Below are 20,957 nucleotides of genomic sequence, written 5' to 3' on the forward strand. Positions count from 1 at the left end.
AATGCTGTGATGTTTTACATTTGTCCCTACTATTGGCTTGCTGAACATAAGGATTCCTCTCAGGTCATGAGTATTTTGTCTTATTTGGAACAAGTTCTGGATGTTGTGGGGCAAAGATTTATTTGCTGCTTTGTACATTGTTTGCACAGTTCTTAAACATTAAAGTTCATTACATTAAAATTAGAAAAAGACCAAATAATATTTGAAAGGGTTACGAGGAGAAAGCCTCATCTTTCAGTTACTTCTGAACAAACACAAACTTCTGGAAAAATTTGCTTTAGACAGATGAGACCAAAATAGAGATGTTTGCCTATAACATAGCACCACATGTGGAAAAACAAACACAACTCATCAGCACAAACACCTCATACCAAGTGTCAAGCCCAGTGCTGAGAGGGTGATGATTTGGGCTTGCTTTGCAGGGACAGTCCCTGGGCACCTAGCAGCAACTGATTCGACCACGAGCTCCTCCGTATGCTAAAGTATTCTAGAGTGAAAAGCGAGGCATCCAGTGCTGCAAAGTCCAGACTTCAACCAGATTAACACTACAGAAGGACCTGTAGGTGTATTTAATTATCCACATGGCCCGACTGTAAGTGATTCCAGCCTCCTCATAAAAAGACTGCAGCTGTTTGTATCAACAAACACATATTGAAACTATTCACTTGCACTCGTGTGTTTCTCCACTTTTGTTCAGTGTTTTCTTTTACTTACTGATATTTTACATATGTTAATCAAAGATGCTCCACTGTTTCACTCAATCCACAGAACTGCACCGTGTCCTAGTTTCCCATTGGTCACATGACTGCATTTACTCCTCTTTGTCTATACAACATTTCTCCTTTTCTTTCTTCTCTTGAATTTACATTTTTCAAACCCTTTAAAATGTATCTTGTACATGCATTATGGATCACACAACTTGGTTCCTCATCAACACTCTAGAGTGTTGATGAAGTATAATTGTAAAAACATATTGAGTTATTGATTAATTTTGAAAACAGGTGATGCTTTGCCAGAATAAGATGGCTGATATGCTTTATTTAAAATGTAGTTTCAAATGTTCGTGGTTGACATGTTAATATTCACTGCTCATTACAAATATGTTATTAGCACAAGTATATAAGCACATTATAGCTATATTGAAACATGTATACTGTCAGGGTGGCAAAGCTATCTTTTTTCATGTCAAAAGAAAGGTGAGTGCAGGACTCAGGCTGACTGAGATTTTTTCCCGAAAGCCCTTCAGACTCAGTCTCCAGTTACAATGAAGTCATTTCAAGGCAGTGAGTCAGGATTGTGCTACTGAGGAAGAGGAGGAGGAAGAAGAAGAAGGTCAAATATATACCTTAAATCTGAAAAAAATGCAGAGGAATTAAGCTGTGGCAGGTCTGTACCAGGGGCGATTTTAGCCCATTTTTGGGGGTGCTTCAGCATCCCCAAAAATGAATCAAAGCACCCCCAAAGATTTCTTACTTTTTTTGACAATATTTGCTGTTTGTGTGACACACCGCTAAAAATATAAAAAGCATACAGTACTTGGTTGAGACATAACATTTTAACAACAAAAGTATAGATGACCCCGTCCCCCCTCTCCCAAAATGGTTTGTTCCAGCTCGCCTCTCCACTGCTCTGGCTCTAGCACCGTTGCTACCAGAGCGCTGGTGGCTGAGACACAGCGGAGGTGTAAGTACCTGGCTTAAAACAGGACATATTAGCTGCATTTAACCTTCAGTTACTCTTTATGTAGTTAGGTAGGAGTCGGACCATGTTTCTTTTTAGCTGAAAAACATTACACCCAGGTAAGGGTGTAAAAAAAACTTGTTTTCCAGCGATGTTTGCTACCCTACACTGCAGTAAAGTCAGCGACATTTGAAAACCTAAAACTTAAAATTGTCCGTAGCCCACTGTTGTTACCACTGTCGTGTTTTAAATCAATACTAACTAGCTAACTGACCGAATGCCCATTAACCTTATAACTCCTGTTGTGTGTGTGTGTGTGTGTGTGTTTTGGGGCCACCCTGGGGCGCACTGGCTGTGGCTACAATGTAGCCAGTACCAGTGTGTGAATGTGTGTGTGTGAATGGGTGGATGACTGGATGTGTAAAGCGCTTTGGGGTCCTTAGGGACTAGTAAGGCGCTATACAAATACAGGCCATTTACCTTTTTTTGTACAGAGAGACAGCCAGGTTCATAATGGATATAAGGAAGTAAGGAAGGAGCCACATTCAGGTAAAAGTGTAAAATCAAATGATCGGTCAATCAAGAATAATGTTGGATCAGTGTTTCAATATTTATATCTTTTATTAGATGTTCGTGTGGTTTGGTTATTTGCCTTTTGGTTGAAAGTACACTGAGAGAGGACTTTTTGTTAGTGATCTTAATAGTATTTTTTCATATTAATGTAATTTATCATCTAATTGAATACAATCTATTTGTGTATGATTGTCAGTCCAAAGAGGGAGAGAGGAAAGAGGAGAATGTGAGGAGAAAGTACAAGGTCAGGAAGAACCAGGTAAGAAAACAGACAGGGAACAGTGACAGGCACAACACAAACTGTTAAACTGACAAAGAGAAAAAACCTGATTTTACTCACACAATCTGGAAGTTGTGTCCTCCCTATATTAAAGCTGCTGTACAGAATCTGCTAAACAAACTGGGTTGAAACATTTTTGACCCTCTTTAACAACATTCCAACATAACATTATAATTGATTGGGGAGATTAAAATTAATGATATATTTTCATGTGGTTCAGCCACAACTCTACTAAAACCGCAGCCAGTAATAGGTGGGCCAACTTTTGGACCGTCCAGTTGTCTGTATGACTGCCACAGTACGTGTGCCACATTTGCGCACTAACAGAAAGTGCAAAACAGCCCTGGTGGAGTGAGGAGCTGTAAAGAGAAGCAGATGCTCTGTTTCTAAAAATGTTAAACTTTTTACAGTGTGTACCACCTGATAAAAATGTTGAGCTCTCCCAAGTACCACTATGAAAGCATGATACCCATAAATCTTACAACACAAAATTAGTATTATTAAATTAGATTTTTATTTGTAATAATTTATTCTGTTTTGGGAGTATTTTTTATGTATCTGTATTATATTATACATACACATTAAAAGTGAATCTCTGTCCAAAAAAATGCACTCAGTTTACTTTTTACTATGAGCATCATTCATTATTCTCCCGCAGTTTTTAAGGTTAGGATATGTATATGTTTTTATTCCAATCCATTCTTCTTTTGCAGCATTTAAATAACCTTGATCAGATTTGATGGTTTTGTTACAGACTTTTCAAAAAAGTGTTTTGCTTTTCTTTCACAAATATGGGGATTCAATTGTGTTAAAATGTACAGTAACAGTAATGTGATGTTTTGAGACAAGGACCCAGGCACAGAGAGACTTGATGAATTTAAGAATCTTATGATTTATCTTGCCTGGTTGGGCAGCTCTCTGGGTGCTCAGCACCCCCAAAGCTCTGATCCTAAAATCGCCACTGGTCTGTACTTTGATAAAGAATCACTGAATTTATGCAACAAGTAGCAATTATAGTGTGCGTACAGAACAAAAATGTATCCCTGCTTTTCATCAAATAAAAACCATTAAATGTTTCCCATTTTTGACTCCATTGAAAACAATATATCTGGTTACATGCAGCTCATAATTATATATAGACACACATTATTTGTGGATAAGTGGAAATATTTTACTGCACAATGAATCCCTGGAAGATCTTAATATAAGAAAAAAGACATACACTTTTAAAATGTACGTCTCAGTTTTTCAACATGACAAAAATGCTGTTGTAGTTAATGACATAAATGAAATGCACGTACAAATGTACAAATAATATACCAATGTAATGTTAAATTATTTCTGTAATTAAATTTTTAAATAATTATATCATCTACTACCCATTTTAAACTGGAACTTACTAGAATGGACGAGAAGACGGCTGCCGCCCTGCGGAACTATTTATCAGCTGCAGTGTCTACACGGACAACAATAAGGTAAACTACTCACTGCACTTCCGTTGCCCATGACACCGGAGCGAAGTTCTGACAGCTGATTCCTAAATCAGTTCATATCCATTTCGTGCCTCCAGGGCGTCATTTTTGAGGTTATTTACAGGCGCACGGAGCTGCTACGACCCTCGGCTGGAGTTGCAGACTGCGGCCCGAGCAGAGGAGGGGCGGCTGATTATGGTGTAGCGCGGAGCGCTAGCTCTGAGACAGCAGGTAACACAGATCACACACAGGCTAACAGCAGTTAGCACACAGACTTTGCGGGTAACTTTCAGTTGTACAGCTGCTCCCATCTGCGTTTAGAGAGGAATAACCCCGAGCCGAGGCTGCGTATGAGCTTGGACATAGTGTCCAGCTAGCCGTGCTGAGCAGTGTGAGCCATTTGTTGTTGTTATTTTACGGTAACACAGCAGCCCACAGCTCGGAGACGAGGCAGTGACTTCACTCTGAAAAGTTTTAGTACGAGTCCTGAATGTGTTTGGAGCACTTTCAGCCCTGCACAAAGGTTTAACTCGTGTACTACACCCCTGTTTGGTTTGGGTGTTATAAGAAGGGAGCCGACTCCTTCTAGTTTGGGTCACTTTGGGTTTTGGGGAAGTTTGGGATTTAGGGAACATTTTCAATTGCGCTGATCGCTGGAACTGCGGTAGGACTTACAGATGTGTCATATGTTGCCTGCTTACTGTTTGACCGGCATCCAGGTACTATGTGTCAAGGAGGTGCAGCAGTGAGTGACAGCTGAGGCAGGTGGGCCTTGACTCAGGCGCAGTGACAAACATTTCACGGTCCGCTGATAGTTGATACCTTTACTCTCTGCTTCCCACATCGCTCAGACTGGATTCACACTGACCGAGAACTGCTGTCTGTGAAGCAGTATCACAGTAAGAGCGCCGTGGCACATGATGTTTTCAAAAGACCAAAAAGATTGCGTCTGATGTCAGATGAGAACGAAGGACAAATATTGCATGTGCAATGTCTCATGATGTTCCAGATAAAAAAATGTAACCTGTGTTACGGATTCAAATACTGGGGATGGATACAAGAGGAAAACCAAAAATAACCACACTGGTCCGGCCGGGTCAAGTCAAACGATGATTTAATGAATACACGTGTGGGAGATGGACACCATACAGCAGACAGCATCAGATCTCGCTTCAGACACCACACAATCATTGTTTTATGAAAATCAGGGTATTAGAACGCCCCCTCATGCGTACAGGTGGTACAATACAGTCAATATTGACAACTTTAGACACAGCAAAGGAACATTCTCTTTGTCTCAAGGACAGACACTGGCTCCCACTCATCTCCTTAGAGCCAACTGTCCCTTATGGAGACACAACATTACAGCTGCAAGGTTTTGCAAATTATCAAGTTGACCTGTGTATAATACGCTGAATCAGGCATGCAATATTAAATGAATGTTGGTTTAATTAACTACCACTACTTAAAAACGTAATGAAAAGATATAACTAGATAAAAAATCACAAAGAATCACATGATATCAGTGTTATGTAAGCGCGTGCAACCTCCTGGGCCCAAAGTCATCCCACACCATGGATCAGCCAGTCATAACGCCGACTGAAGTTTTTAACCTTTATTAACTCGGGCACAACTCTATAATGAGCAACAAACTGCAATGTGTATAAGGTGGTCATGTTTACACCTGCAATGAGAGATAATATGATTATCCTGACACCTGTAAGTAGAAGATTAACACCAGGTTATAGCAATCACTGTAATACAAATGTTAAGATAATGTCAATAGCTTCAGTCAATGTTTAATGCAATGCTTATTAAATGATTCTGATATAATATTGATGCTGATGCAAAAATAAAAGTAAAACACCCCCTTCTCACCCGACACCTGTCAGGAAAAAGGTAAGATAGACCAACTGACAGCAAGCCAGTGCTGTCCTCTGTATGCCCCACTGATGATTTACCCTTAACAGTCAGGGTCACATTCTGCCTCAGACACTGTTTGTTTACAGTATATCTGTGTTCCTGGATTCAAGGTCCTTCTGTTTTCTCCTCATGAAAACTTCCAGCCCATGACTGACTGTGGACTGTACTGTACGAGTAGTGACCCTGCAAGAAATATAACACTCCGTGATGTCTTGACTTAGCAACCTGCTTATCACACAGAAGGAATGTGTGCACTGAGATTTCCTTCTGTTGATGGAAATGTTGTGTTGCGGTGCTCAATACTAGATCCTGTTTTTGAGTTACATTTGAACCCCCCCCTCCCCCCCCCACTAAATTCACACTAAATTCACACCTTCTCTGCAACCAAATGATAGCTACGAGATCAAAAGCATGATTGTGCAGGAAATAATATTTAACATATCTTTAATTCAAAACTTTTTCAGCACGTCTCTGCACATCATTCGCAATTGCAGATGAATTGCTTATGAGTTGCAATTAAGATGGATTAAATATGAACGAGTTTAAAATCATTTTTTCACAGTAGTTGTAGTAATGTATGTGATATGTAGTAGTACTAATTTTCTGTGAAAAAATAGAGAAGACTTCTTACTGTTTGCCTTTGATGCAATTTACCTTGAAAGAGCTGTGGTCTGTGTGTTTGCTCCTCTCTATTCTCTGTGTTACCTGTATGTGCATAATTGTAACAGCATTATGTTTTAAACCACAGTTACATGAGAAGTTTTGAATTTTTGTCCTCAATTTTAGATCGTGGGAGGAAACCAGTGTGAATGTTTGAATAACTGCAATTAACAAGTGACGTTACTACAGATGTGATGCTTGTTTTGAGTGTTGATGGGGAAGTATAGATGAGGTCAGAAGGAGCTTCACTAAGTCTTCAATGTTCTAGGGGAAGCATATGATAGGGTGTCCAGAGAGGAACTGTGGTGCTGCATGAGGAAGTGAGGATTGGCAAAGAAGGATATAAGGGTGGTGCAGGACCTGTATGAGGTCAGCGAGATGGTGGTGAGGTGTGCAGTAGCAGTGACAGATGGGTTCAAGGTCGGGTGAGTTTACTTCAGGGATCTTCTTGTTTGCAGTGGTGATGGACAGGCTGACCATCCACCCATGGACTGTGATGATTGCAGATGACTGTGATCTGTAGTGAGAGTAGGGATCAAGTGGAAGAGAGTCTGGAGAGGTGAAGCTGTGGTCTCAAGAGGAGGAATGAAAGTCAGTAGAAGCAAGACAGAATACATGTGAATGAGAGGGAGATGGGTGTAAGGGTGAAGGAGCAGAGGTGATGAAGGTAGATGAGTTTAAACGGGGGGTCAGCCATTCAGTGCAACAGACAGTTCACAAGAGAGATGAAGAAGTGAGTGCAGGTTGAGTGGAGTGGGTGGAGATGGATGTCAGGGGTAATTTGTGACAGGAGAGCTTCAGGAATAAAAGGGAAGTTTTACAAGATGGTAGTGAGACCTGCTATGATGTGTAGCTTGACATGGTGGCACTGACAATTGGACAGAAGGCCGGCCTGGAGGTGGCAAATTTTTATTGCAGGTGACCAAAATGGACAAGATTAGGAATGAGTTCATGAGAGGCACACATCAGGTTGGAGTCAAAGTTGATCTGGACATGTACAGAGGAGGGGCAATGGGTATATTGTCCAATGGATGTTAAATATGGAGCTGTGAGGTGGTTTATGGATGTATTGAAGGAAGACATGCAGAGGGTGAGAATGAGAACAGTTAAAGGAAGTGGTAGAAATATCTACAGTGGGGCAAAAAAGTATTTAGTCAGCCACCGATTGTGCAAGTTCCCCCACTTAAAATGATGACAGAGGTCAGTAATTTGCACCAGAGGTACACTTCAACTGTGAGAGACAGAATGTGAAAAAAAAATCCATGAATTCACATGGTAGGATTTGTAAAGAATTTATTCGTAAATCAGGGTGGAAAATAAGTATTTGGTCAATAACAAAAATACAACTCAATACTTTGTAACATAACCTTTGTTGGCAATAACAGAGGTCAAACGTTTACTATAGGTCTTTACCAGGTTTGCACACACAGTAGCTGGTATTTTGGCCCATTCCTCCATGCAGATCTTCTCAAGAGCAGTGATGTTTTGGGGCTGTCGCCGAGCAACACGGACTTTCAACTCCCGCCACAGATTTTCTATGGGGTTGAGGTCTGGAGACTGGCTAGGCCACTCCAGGACTTTCAAATGCTTCTTACGGAGCCACTCCTTTGTTGCCCGGGCGGTGTGTTTTGGATCATTGTCATGTTGGAAGACCCAGCCTCGTTTCATCTTCAAAGTTCTCACTGATGGAAGGAGGTTTTGGCTCAAAATCTCACGATACTTGGCCCCATTCATTCTGTCCTTAACACGGATCAGTCGTCCTGTCCCCTTGGCAGAAAACCAGCCCCATAGCATGATGTTTCCACCCCCATGCTTCACAGTAGGTATGGTGTTCTTGGGATGCAACTCAGTATTCTTCTTCCTCCAAACACGACGAGTTGAGTTTATACCAAAAAGTTCTACTTTGGTTTCATCTGACCACATGACATTCTCCCAATCCTCTGCTGTATCATCCATGTGCTCTCTGGCAAACTTCAGACGGGCCTGGACATGCACTGGCTTCAGCAGCGGAACACGTCTGGCACTGCGGGATTTGATTCCCTGCCGTTGTAGTGTGTTACTGATGGTGACCTTTGTTACTTTGGTCCCAGCTCTCTGCAGGTCATTCACCAGGTCCCCCCGTGTGGTTCTGGGATCTTTGCTCACCGTTCTCATGATCATTTTGACCCCACGGGATGAGATCTTGCGTGGAGCCCCAGATCAAGGGAGATTATCAGTGGTTTTGTATGTCTTCCATTTTCTGATGATTGCTCCCACAGTTGATTTTTTCACACCAAGCTGCTTGCCTATTGTAGATTCACTCTTCCCAGTCTGGTGCAGGTCTACAATTCTTTTCCTGGTGTCCTTCGAAAGCTCTTTGGTCTTGGCCATGGCGGAGTTTGGAGTCTGACTGGTTGAGGCTGTGGACAGGTGTCTTTTATACAGATGATGAGGTCAAACAGGTGCCATTCATACAGGTAACGAGTGGGGGACAGAAAAGCTTCTTACAGAAGACGTTACAGGTCTGTGAGAGCCAGGGATTTTCCTTGTTTGAGGTGACCAAATACTTATTTTCCACCCTGATTTACGAATAAATTCTTTACAAATCCTACCATGTGAATTCATGGATTTTTTTTTCACATTCTGTCTCTCACAGTTGAAGTGTACCTCTGGTGCAAATTACTGACCTCTGTCATCATTTTAAGTGGGGGAACTTGCACAATCGGTGGCTGACTAAATACTTTTTTGCCCCACTGTATTTGTAATGAAAACACAGACTCCCTCGTGTAATTCAGGATTATTTGACTGCTGTGTCACTACCTTATAATGCCTCTGCATCTGTGTGTTATGCAGTATGGTGTAACTGAGCATTTTATTCTGTATGCTCTGTGTTGTTTGCAGGCATTTGAGCAGCAGTGCATTGCAGCACGGTGCACCGTGGTTTTGACAGTCATATCACATCAGCGTAGCCATGCTCACGTTGGCCAGTAAGCTGAAGAAAGAAGACGGAGGAAAGACAGGCCGTGCCTCCGGAGCCTCAGACTCCACCCACAGGGTCTCAATCAGAGACCGCCTCCTTACCAAAGGTACCCGGGTATTTTATAATTTGGTCCATTTTTTAGTTTCAGTTTCCCTTTTTTATTACAGGAACAAAACAAGATTTCAACAAGGTTGCAACAGTTTTCCTCTTGGGACTATAATCCATTCCTCCATCCTTCCTTCCTTCTTTCCTTCCTCCCTTCCTTCCTTCTTTTTAACTGTTTCTCCATCTTAGCTTGACGGAGTGGCTGGAGTCTGTCCCAGCATTTGTGCTCACTGGTTAGGGTGAGAGTCACTTGTATGTTAGCTCTCTCTCTGGCTCTGACCACAGACACAAAACATTCACTGTGCAGAGCGCCATGAATACTAGGGATGCTCCTTGAGGCTAATTTACTAATGTTTTTAAATGGCAGAACACAGTCTGACTGACTCGTGTCATAGTAGTACACGCTCGGAAATCCGAGTCGAGCGTAATGGACGAGGTTAAATGCTGTCTCCTCTGATATTACGTGTGTATTCAAGAGTTGTTAGAAACACTTAATCATGTTCTTAAATAATCAAATCACATTTTACATTTTGGGTTGTAGCCCTTGAACTTGTAGCATCTCAGAAACAATGGGCAACAACAAGTGTTCAGTAATAAAATAGGAGAGAGGTACTTTAACTGTTTAGTATTTGAATGTTGACTAGCGATAGCAGCCATTTTTAAACCTCTAGTTTAAACCTATAAGTGGGCATGCCCTGAGGTGAGACTGGCCACCTGCTCTGCGCTCTACAACGTCGTCTTCCTCCTCAACTTGAAACTCTGGTTGAATGCTTGTTTTAGACACAGTAAAGTAGATCCAGAACATCGTAGGGCAAGAGTGCAAGTGGTTAAAATGGGGCTTCCAGTGAGGGCTCTGCAATAGCAGAGATGATCTCTCCAAAGGGATCTTTCTTTATTTTCTTAATAATTTTGTGTTTCAACACAGAAAATAGCCTCGAAATAACTTTCACACTCACATTTATCTGACGTTATTATCAAACATGTAATCTTACAGTCGGCTGTCAGACTCTTATTTCCTTGGTCTTACATTCCTGAAGCTTTACCTCCACTAACAAAACGCTTTTCAGGCCAACTGTTGTAGTAAGACATGTGCCAGCCCTCCAACATAAAGGCTGCACATGTCCTTGTTGTATTATTGTTATTTTGGTATTTTATAGTGCAAGTATATCATGTTTAACGACGCAAAATAAAGTTGGTAAATTTTATGTTTAACTTTTGAATGCATGACCGTATAAGTTGGTGATTTAGAGCCAAAAACATACTTCACACAAATGTTTTTACACATATTAGTTTTATAGAGAGACCCACCTTCAGCCAGAAGGAAGGAGTCTTTTAGCTTTTCTTAGCTGGGGACAGGTGACCTAAATTGTAGGTGATGGATTAAAGATTTTTCAAAATCTGAATAGGACTTTGACTTTTGGCCAAAGTTTGTTACTGTGAGCTACTCTTAATCTGATAAAAGCCCATCGTTGGTCTCCTTAGGCAAAACAGTAAGCCGGCGTTATCTCCAAGGGAGCTGTTAAGTAGATTACTGTGTACACACATTCTGTGTGGAGAAACAGATGAAACTCCAGCGACTTCCTTGAATTACCTAATTATTAGACTATGCACATCTCAAAGAGCATATTTACCAAAGTGAAAAATTCTCAGCAGGCCACGTCCGACCAACAGCACCGGCCGCCCAGAGAAGAAAAATACAACGGGTATTTTTGTTGTGTATTTTTCCGGGAGGTAAAGGTGTTAAACCAGCTGACACAAATTAGGAGTGAAAAGTGTGTCAGTAGTGAGAAAACACAACAGACCCTGAACGCTTTTAAAAATTCAGCCCGACCTCGCCCTCTGGCAGCGAGAACAAAACAACCTTTTATCCTTCTTGCGTTGCTCTTCTCTCTCCCCGTCTCCTTTTTCCTACTTTGGCCCACCGTGTTACTCGCTGTGTGTCTCTGCTACACTGCGCCGTATGTAAAATACATTTTTTTCGTGCATGAATTTCATATTAGACTTTATGTTTTATGCAGAGAAACTTTCCTGACAGTGCAGCTACTAAAACATTACTTCATTATAAAAACACCAGTGTGGGAGTTTGAGTTCTTTGTGTATGAGGATATCACACTGTGCCTCATTCTTCAGCCTCTTTTTTTGTGTTTTTGCTGTTGTCTCACTCGTTCTTATTTTCTGCCAACAGAAGTTGCCGAACTTGAAGCCAATCTTCCTAGTAAGTACTTGCACTTTCATACACACAGCATTTTTTTCAGCTCCACGTTTTCCGCCAGTCAAAAGCAACTGAAACTCTGACAACTGAGTAATTGGCCTAATTTGCCATAAATCCTCATAGTCTCCTTCTGGCTCTTAATTTCCTCAGTTATGGTATAAAGGAGGCAGGAAAGAAAAGCAAGCCTCTGATGTGCTTCACGTTCTCTTTTTTTGACAAATTGCTTTGCTAATGTTAAGTGAAAGCTATTTGTAACCATACTTTAAGCCGTTATTACATCGCCACAAAGTTATTCAGCAACAACCAGTAACATGATCATTTTTATCATGGTTCAAATGTTTGTTAAATGAGTGATTCATGGAAGACTACTTAGTCCAAATGACAGACTGGTGGATGTTTTTAAATGATAAGTGACAGCTTGGCATTATTTAGCTGCGCATTTTCAGCCAGCTCGTCGAGTTCGACCTTATAAATGTTTCTATGTTAAGCTGCAAGTGATTCATGTCTTTAAATATAAACAAAAGTGATGCATGCCTGAAGATGTTTGCTGCTCGCTGTATTTCTGCCCTTAGGGGAGGTATTTGTTCAAACAGACTTTACCCTTGGCTACTATTTTAGCACCCGCCTTAATTTGGGAACTTCCACCTCAGTATATCAGATCTTCTTTAGTCACGGCTATGCACAAGTGCAGAGTTCATCATGCTTGCTGTGGCTCAGACCAGGTTGCTTCTTTTTTTGTTTTTGTTTGTGGCCTGATGAAACTGATGTGTAGCTTGAGGGTCAATGAACAATGTGTCATGCACACGGAAATAGGAAAGTAACACCGCTGATGGGCTTTCTTAGAAGATGTTTTTGTGGGATTCAAATTTAAAACGCAATTCAAAGAGCCCAAAAAAAGCACTAGTGTGTAGTTGCTGGAGGTAGGCGCTGCTGCAGCAGGTGTTCGCAGCTTATTTGATCTCGTCCTCATATGACAACCTGAGAGTTCTTTAAATTGCTTTTCAAGCAATCACTACAGTTGCTGTGAGGTCATGCGGCTCTTAGATGAACAGCAGTGTGAAGCAGGAGGCGTTTATGTTTCTGCAACCTGTGCTGTACAATTAAAGACTGACAAAATAATGTTCTGTGCAAAGTAGTTTTTATTTATGGAAACCGGGCTTATGTGTCAGAACATTATTAGGATTTAATATATGTTAGAGGTGGGAATCACCAGACTTCCAACTATAGTTCACTCGAGACACAATTTTATTGTGATTTTCCATCTCACTATTGGAATAACATATATTTCACTTTTTTATACTGCAAATTATCTTAATCTAAGTTAAGATTTTTCAGCATATGTTTTGTCCAATAAGATTTTATCCAATCTGCTGATTACAAAGATCTAATTATTACATTTTCAATCAGCAACCTTCAATTTAATTACATTTTATTTTTTTTATACAGCGCCAAATTACAACAACAGTCGCCTCAAGGTGCTTTATATTGTAAGGTAGACCCTACAATTATACACACAGAGAAAAACCCAACATTCATATGACCCTTTGGGGACAGTGGGAAGGAAAAACTCCCTTTTAACAGGAAGAAACCTCCGGCAGAACGGAGCTTCCTGTTTTATAGGCTCTATGTTAGTATAACAGAAACAGAAGGACCAGTCAAAACAAATCGAGGACCATATTTCTAAACACGGGGCTACCTCTGTAGCATGGACATGGTTTGGTTATGAAAAGTCTGACACGGACCAGAAAACTGTACTATGCAATTTATGCAGAAAACCGGTCCCCACCACAGGCTCAAACACGACAAACCTCTTCTACCACCTACTCAAGAGCCACGTTAAAGAGTACGGAGCGAGTTTACGGATGAAAAGCAAAATAGAGCCGTCAGGTGCTCAAAATACACCTTAAACGTTAAAACAAGCTTTTTTCCCGCAGCACGCCGTGTAATAAATACTCACAAAGAAAATGCCGGCCGTTACAACTTGTATCTAAAGATGTATCTTTTCATGCATCGGTCAAAACACTCGACTTCAGGTACACGGCGCTCAGCTGAAAATACTTCAAGTCGAGTTGCCCGAGATTCACAGAATTTACAGAAAATTTAAAATGTTTGGGATTTATATCGTTGTCTGGATGATAAATGTTTTATCGAAGCATATCAATGTTTTTTTTGTTTGTTTGTTTGGGGGTTTTTTTAGATGCAAAGTGCTGTCTGTTTTAGGAAGTCCCGAGTGTTCAAACCTCATTTGTTAAATATGTATGGACCACTACGTATCCTTTCTTTACGTCCCAGTATGAACGCTAAGATACCTCGAAGAGTATGAATTCATTAAATTCATTAAACCCTCCCGGCTGTGAACACAGTGAGAAACACCAGTGTGAAGAACAGTGACAGATTTGTGTTCACAGTCTTTCACTTTTATATTTGTGACTTTCTTGGAATCACTTAAAGCAGAGAGCTTTGCCTGTTAAAGGCAGTATGTTAAACAGAGGGTGGATGGGAAGCAAATCAGATGTAAAAAAAACAAGGAGGACTCGTGACTGATGGACTTCACTGAGTGCAGTTTTGTTGTCCAGGTGAAAGCTGGGATTCATCCACCGTGCAGTGAAGACATTTTTATTCTCTATAGGTTTACGCTCATAAACGTGTCTTAATTGTAGCTGTTTACTTCATCACATAATTATTATTATTATTATTATTATTATTATTGTTATTGATCCATTTATGTAAGTTTTTATTTGCGGCTTTTAAGACATCATTTTCATGTTTTGAGGTGAAGAAAGGTTGTAAAAAATTTGATGCTGTATTTAAATGCAATATGCAATCTTCTCATAGAGCAAGCAGAGCACCTTATTTCTCAAAGGCTCTTTAACGACACTGATTCAGACAACCAGGGTTTCATTAATTCTTTTCTAATCAGGGAGCAATGTGTGAATGTTAACGTTATATTAACATTCTGATGCATTGACTGGCAGCCAGCCCGTATAATTTGATCATCCTCTTCAGAATAAGTTTCTAGTTCATGTGTGTGTCTGCATTACTCTGATATTAGAACTTCCATTGTGCAGCACAGAGTAGTGTTACGGTGTGTGACCAAAGCCAATAGTGACCACTTATATATGCTAGAGCTGCTGGGGCTCATTTGCATATATATATATAATGTGAATGCGAAGATGGCAGTCTGGAGTCATTTTAAGACATAAAGGAATTATTTTTATTATTATTTTTTTAATCGAAAAGCTGGTAAGTGTGTAAGTAAAACAAATGAAAGGAGTTCTTTTATACTTTTAAGTGTAGTACCTGTCCTTGAACACCAGGGGGGAATATGGTGCCACAGGGACGTTGAAATGCAAGGCAAAAATCCTGCACCAAATTAAGGCGGTATCAACATCATGGTTAGAACAGATTGCAGTATGTCTTAGATTTTAATGCCTTTATTTGCCAGTAAGGCAAATATGCTTCTGTTTTTATTATCTGACTCTAATGACTCTTTTTTTCCTCTTTCCCCACATCGTTCGTGTCCAGGCACATGCAAAGCCAGTTTTCCAGATGAGGATAAGCTGCATCATTTTCAGCTGGCAGTGTCTCCTGGTAAGAAAATAAGAAAGCCTGTTTTGATCCCGCTCTAAAAACTGCTTTGGTACAAAAAAAAAAAGTTGGTTCTTATTCTAGTTATAAAAGTTTTTAAAACTCCGTCTCACTTAAATTTACTACACCAGCACATTTAAAGATGAACTGGTGTAGTAAAAGAAGCTCTGACAGGGACGTTGTTGGGTTCAGGTGGTTTAGTGTGAAGGAGAGGAGACTGCAAGTGTTTGCAATTTGTTTCTCAATCTCTGTGTGTCCTAAAGTATTCCCTTTGAAGGGCACTTAAGCATTCTCTGTACTTTCACATTACCGCAGCACTGTCTTCACTCCCCAAGGCAGTTGTGCTTAATCAGCATTGTTTCAAGCTCAGCGGTCTACCTGTCGAATATTGTACAAACCAAACATAGTGGTGTGGGGTTACCTAAGTCTCCGGAGGCTCTCATGCGTCCCACTTCCTGCTTCCTCTCCATCACACACAAACTTTCTTCCAGCCCAAACCCAGTTTCTCCTCATCATTCTCCTCATGTAGCAATCTGTCTTCATTTTCATCAGTAAACATGCCAATCCATAGACTGAGAGAAATCTCAGTCATGTTGGAGCAATAGAAGAAGAGAAGCAAAGAAACAGAGCGGTAATAAATATATTATTTAAATATTTGTAGAATATTTCATCTAGCTAATAATTTAAGGAAGATGTCTTATTATGTTTTCACATTTCCCAACAACTACTCATCCAGTCCACTTCAAAGCTGGCGGGTGTACGGCTCCGGAGTGAGTGGACTGAGGTCATGTGCATGAAGGATGGTCTCGGTTTGGAAGTTGTTTTGGAAAAGTTTGAGTTCATTTCTGATGGTTTTTGTGAGCAAGGCTTCGTCCACATTTGCAACTTTACAAATACATGGTAACACAAGTCTTTGCATGAGTGACACCACTGCAGCATCTCAAAGAACTCTTTATAGAAATTAATCAGATGATTATAACATTAATGACCGCGAGGCTGCACGTTGCTCCTTGTATTCTTAAAAATGACACCTTAGGGTGCTCAGTGCATCAAAACATGGCAACAATGGGTTCTGAATCCACCAAGCATCTGTGCATCAAAGGTTTTACTCCTACCTGTATAGTTTTAGTAACATGGGGGGTTTAACCCTAACTGTTAAGTTTGGTTTGGTTTTAGGATTTAGGATAAGTGTTATACTAAATTAGTTTTTTCATATGACAAGGCTTTTTATCTTTTTCATTCACCATTTGTACATTATTCCTTAGATAAAATACATTTATTGCAGCAATCACAGACTAATAGAATAAATTGGAGGGACAAATAAATTTTGTATAAGTTAAAAAAAAATATTGGTGCGATTTGGTCTAATCGAAAGCATTTGAATTGAGTTTGTTAGTAGCAGTTTTAAGCTTAAACATGACTTTAGAGAACTCTGATATTTAACTTTAGGAACTGATCAATATTGAAACTTTTTTTCTTTTTTTTACAATGGAATTAATTGTTTAGGTTTTTGTTTTTTTTGTTTTTGTCGGGTCAGGCATTTAGAAATGAATTAATTTGAAAATTTTAAGTCTCATCCTGTAATAAATGTGTGCGTTGTGTAAAAGTGTAATTGTGTCTCGGTGATTCTCTCCTCCACTGCAGTTTGCACTGTAACGTTCAGGTTAACGTTCACAGAGGCCTTTGTAAGCAATATCTGCAGAGAAAGCAAAGATCAGCAATTAGAGGAAAGCTTTGGTGTCGTGTTATTCTAAGAGGAGTTGATAAGGAGACTGAGTTCTCAGAAAAAGGCTTGCTCAATTATTCAAAACCTTTGTCTCTTCTGGCGTGCACCACCTCGGCTCCACCTGCACCGCGCTCGGCTATCACATGCTCCCTTTTGCCATTTCTGTTTTCTGTCTTTGTTTAATCTTCCTTTTCCCTCCTCCTGTGCGGCTCCCTCAGCCGTCCTGCATTTCCTCAGTTGTAACCAATGTGGTGTTTAAGACAACAGCCCTGATCATTCGTTGGTCGTTTGTATTTCATCTGTGAGAACAAACAAAATATTGCCTCTCGTCAAAACACAAAATACTAATAGCCAAATCTAAAAGCATTTAAGCACAGGCACGATTACAGGAGTGCATTTCTCTATAATGCATGTTAAAGGATGATACTATAATTTGTGTGAGTTTGATTACTAAAAAAGTAGCATCAAGCTTTTCAAATTAATAAATGAATAAATAGTGGATTTATAAAGACGTGTCATGTTACAGGTGTGTTTCTGGCAAAGATGTATGAATATTTGTCTTATTTCCATTGTTAGATTTTTCCTTTAAGAAAGGCAGTGTAAAAAGCTGACGTTACCCATGAAGCATCTTTAATTTGTGCTTCAGGGAAGGTAATTGTAGTCAGGCAGGAAAATGAAAAATCAAATGCAAGAGGAACTTGCCTCCGGATGCAGGCTGTCTAATATCTCTTAGCAGCGTAAGGTAAAATCAGCTTGACTTGTTATGTAGAGCATTTTTAGCTCTAGGCTAAGCAATCCTTTGTTTTTCTTTTTTGCCTATTTCCTCATGTTCTTTCATATTTTCTTCTCATGTTCTCTATGTTTCTCATAGACCGTGGCACCGTTTACTCTGGAACAGTTTTCATGCTACAAGGGTTAAAATGTTGTTCTATAAAACTCACTGCTTTGGTTAGAAATGCATGAATACATTGAGCATATTCTGCTACCTTCAGAACAATCACTTTTTGTATCAAATGTGGAATATTAGGAAAAAATATTCCTGAATCCTGTATTCAATGTTGGACTCAAAGGCCGTGCATCTTGGGCTCTGTGGCTCTTCATTTTAAAGTCAACTCTCTGATTTGATCAACCTGTAAAGAAGGTAAAAAATATATATATATATCAGTCAAGTATTTAGGCAATGACACAACATTTGTAGTTTTGACTCTGTGTACCGCCCCTCATAGATTTTGAATCTTAGTCATTTGGTTCAAATTGCACTGTTAAACATCATTGGAGCATTTATCTGAATATGAGCAGAAAGTGGAGCCCTGTGCACGCCAGAATTCATCCTTCTGTTTCTGAAAGTGCTCACATCATCAGTAAACTCTAATCGCAGCCATACATGCCTGTACCTAGGGATGGGTACCGGTATCCGGTGCCATGATGGCACCGGTTCTGACATAAACGGTAGTAACCAGACCGAAAAGCAGCGCACATTTCGGTGCTTTATTTCGGTGCCTTTTTTTTTTCCTGAGATGTGATACACTTTGAATTCTAGCCAATCATTTTACGTTTCCGAGGATAGTAGGCGGGTCCAGGTACGTACGTTCTTTTAGAGCAGAGCTACAGATTAAAAATGCCCAAGACGAAGCGGTCAAAGTCTGGCTGTACTTCACAGCAAAATATGCAAACTCAGCAGCTGCAACAAGTGCTTTAAGCTGATACTGTGATACTGTCAAAGGAGGTAACACCTCAAATCTGATGAAACACCTGGCGACGCATAGCGTTTTTTTTTAAAAGCCGAGAAATGCGCCGTATTTGATAGCTTGCTGCGAGACCTCACACCGAGCACATCTACTGCGGGTGGGTTGCCTGTTATTGCCTGCAACATCCCCCAAAAACACGAAGAGGAGAGTCCTGGCCCCTAGCCCTGCCAGTGTAGCAGAAATGATGAGGATGATGATGGCAGCAGCAGCCGTTCTTCTCTGCGTGAGTAGCTTAATGTTGTTCGTGTGTAATTTACGTTGAGTAGGCTAACCACGTTATTACATTAATGCATGTAAGGTGAACTAGCAAACACCATCATAGCTACATGCAGCTGTCTTCTTGTTTGATGGCAGATACTCCCTTCACCCTGGCCAAAAAGGCTAAAATGACCAAAGAAAAAGTGGAAAACAGTTAAACATGAGAGGTTTTTGGACAAAGTTTGTGTTTTTTCCATTGATTAAGCTGCTTCCAGCCAAGAGTGATACCATATATGCCCCATAGCTGCAGAAAAGGCTAACATTGTTATCTTTTTACAAAAAACAGCTGAACATGAGAGGTTTTAGGACCAATTTTGTGTTTTCCATTCTTTAAGCACCGGTTTGAGCACCGTTTAAGCACCGGCACCGTTTCAAAAGTACCGGTTTGGCACCGGTATCGGATAAAACCTAAACGATACCCATCCCTACCTGTACCATAACATTGATTCCACCATGTTTGATGTGATATGCTTCAGAGCGCTCTCCTTCTTACATTTATCTCCCTGTCAATCTGGATAAGCCCGACCTCTTTGAGAGTCTCATTGACTTGTCTAGGTTTCATGAAATATTTTCAGTTTTCTTGACAGGTTAATTACTTTTTATTTTATTATATTTTATTTTTATTGACAGCTCTTTCGACTGTTTGTTGTGTTGCAGTGAAAAGATCCCGAATGCAACACCCACAACTCCACAGCTGGCTTAACTTGTCGTAAAATAACGAGGTAGCTGCCCTCACCTCATTGTGAAACTGCTCGTCATAGAATTGTCCAATTACTTTTGAGTCCCTGACAACAGGGAACTATGTACAAAAATGGCTCTTATTTCTAAACAGCTAATACAATACTTTTGTTAAGACCCTGGATGTTTGATTTCAATCACATCTTGATTGTTTGTTTTAAAAGCCATCTGGCATGACTGGTTGGAAGCTGATGGGGAAAGAAAGGAAAGGAAAAGCATAGAGACCAAGGACAAGATAAAAGTGTGTGAGAGAGAGAGAGGAGATGAAAGTTGATGATATGCAGTGGTGGCACAAACGAAGCTGTGCAATTTGACTCAGAGGGCTTTTGAAAATATTATTTTTATATATTTAAACGTGTTAAATGGTGTGATTTAAAGAGAAAAAAAGGACCTCTTGTTGGTGTTTTGTTCACAAAAAGCTTGATTCACTTTGCTCACCCATGGTGAGGAAATGCTGCTGCACTGATACTAATAACTTCAGGCAAAATCCTGTAGTTGGAGTGTTTTAATGAATAGAGCTTTGTGAGTCCTCTGAAAAGGAGATTATTTGTAAAGATCTAACCTTCATCTGTAATTAGTTTTAAATCAGCAGTGCAAAACATCAGAAAATCACCTTTCAGATAAAGTCCTTGACAGTCACATATAATAGATCTGTAGGTCATTACGGGAATTAAGCTGTATTACTATTGAAAGTAAATATTGATTCCACTACATCAATTTCTGTTCTTTCTCATATTTATAGTAAACAATTACTTGTAAAAACATTTTTTGAGCAGCTCAAACCATCTCATACATATCACACAAAGTAAACGACACAAAACCAAATTAAGAACACATGAATACTCATCAAAGGAAACATAGCTGGTGCTGGATTGGCTTCCCAGATCTAATTGAAACAAGGCAGGTGGTAGACAACACATTAGTTAGGTCTGTTGTTATTTAGTTGGAATGTCTGTGTACTTTTGTTTCTTTTCCCATGAAACGCTGTGACCCCGTGCTCTTAGACCCCTCAGCCTCTGAGGAATGGGGACACCA

At 40.1% G+C, this 20,957-nt stretch overlaps 1 protein-coding gene and 2 long non-coding RNA genes across 5 annotated transcripts in view; 2 read left to right on the top strand and 1 right to left on the bottom strand.

Moving 5' to 3' along the window:
• Positions 1-4,001: 4,001 nt before the first annotated feature.
• ube2f (ubiquitin-conjugating enzyme E2F (putative)) overlaps positions 4,002-20,957 on the top strand; it is a 57,058-nt gene continuing 40,102 nt past the window's right edge. For 2 of the 3 annotated variants that reach the window (XR_014869773.1, XM_085135241.1), the window contains exons 1-4: positions 4,002-4,236; positions 9,469-9,653; positions 11,838-11,867; positions 15,390-15,455. Coding sequence is in view for 2 of the 3 variants with exons in the window: in XM_085135241.1 (XP_084991367.1) it covers positions 9,539-9,653; positions 11,838-11,867; positions 15,390-15,455 (211 nt within the window). In the remaining variant the exon portion in view is untranslated. The remainder of the gene's footprint in view (positions 4,237-9,468; positions 9,654-11,837; positions 11,868-15,389; positions 15,456-20,957) is intronic. The other variant, XM_085135239.1, reaches the window with a different exon arrangement.
• LOC146501109 (uncharacterized) lies at positions 15,463-16,780 on the top strand. The gene is made up of 2 exons (XR_014869774.1): positions 15,463-16,592; positions 16,636-16,780. It is a non-coding gene; the product is annotated as an uncharacterized LOC146501109 (long non-coding RNA).
• On the bottom strand, positions 17,998-19,791 carry LOC146501110 (uncharacterized). Its single transcript, XR_014869780.1, has 2 exons — positions 19,614-19,791; positions 17,998-18,566 (listed from the first exon to the last, which is right to left on the bottom strand). It is a non-coding gene; the product is annotated as an uncharacterized LOC146501110 (long non-coding RNA).

This window comes from Neolamprologus multifasciatus, chromosome 16 (genome assembly GCF_963576455.1).
Source record: "Neolamprologus multifasciatus chromosome 16, fNeoMul1.2, whole genome shotgun sequence".
In the NCBI taxonomy this organism is placed as follows: domain Eukaryota; kingdom Metazoa; phylum Chordata; class Actinopteri; order Cichliformes; family Cichlidae; genus Neolamprologus; species Neolamprologus multifasciatus.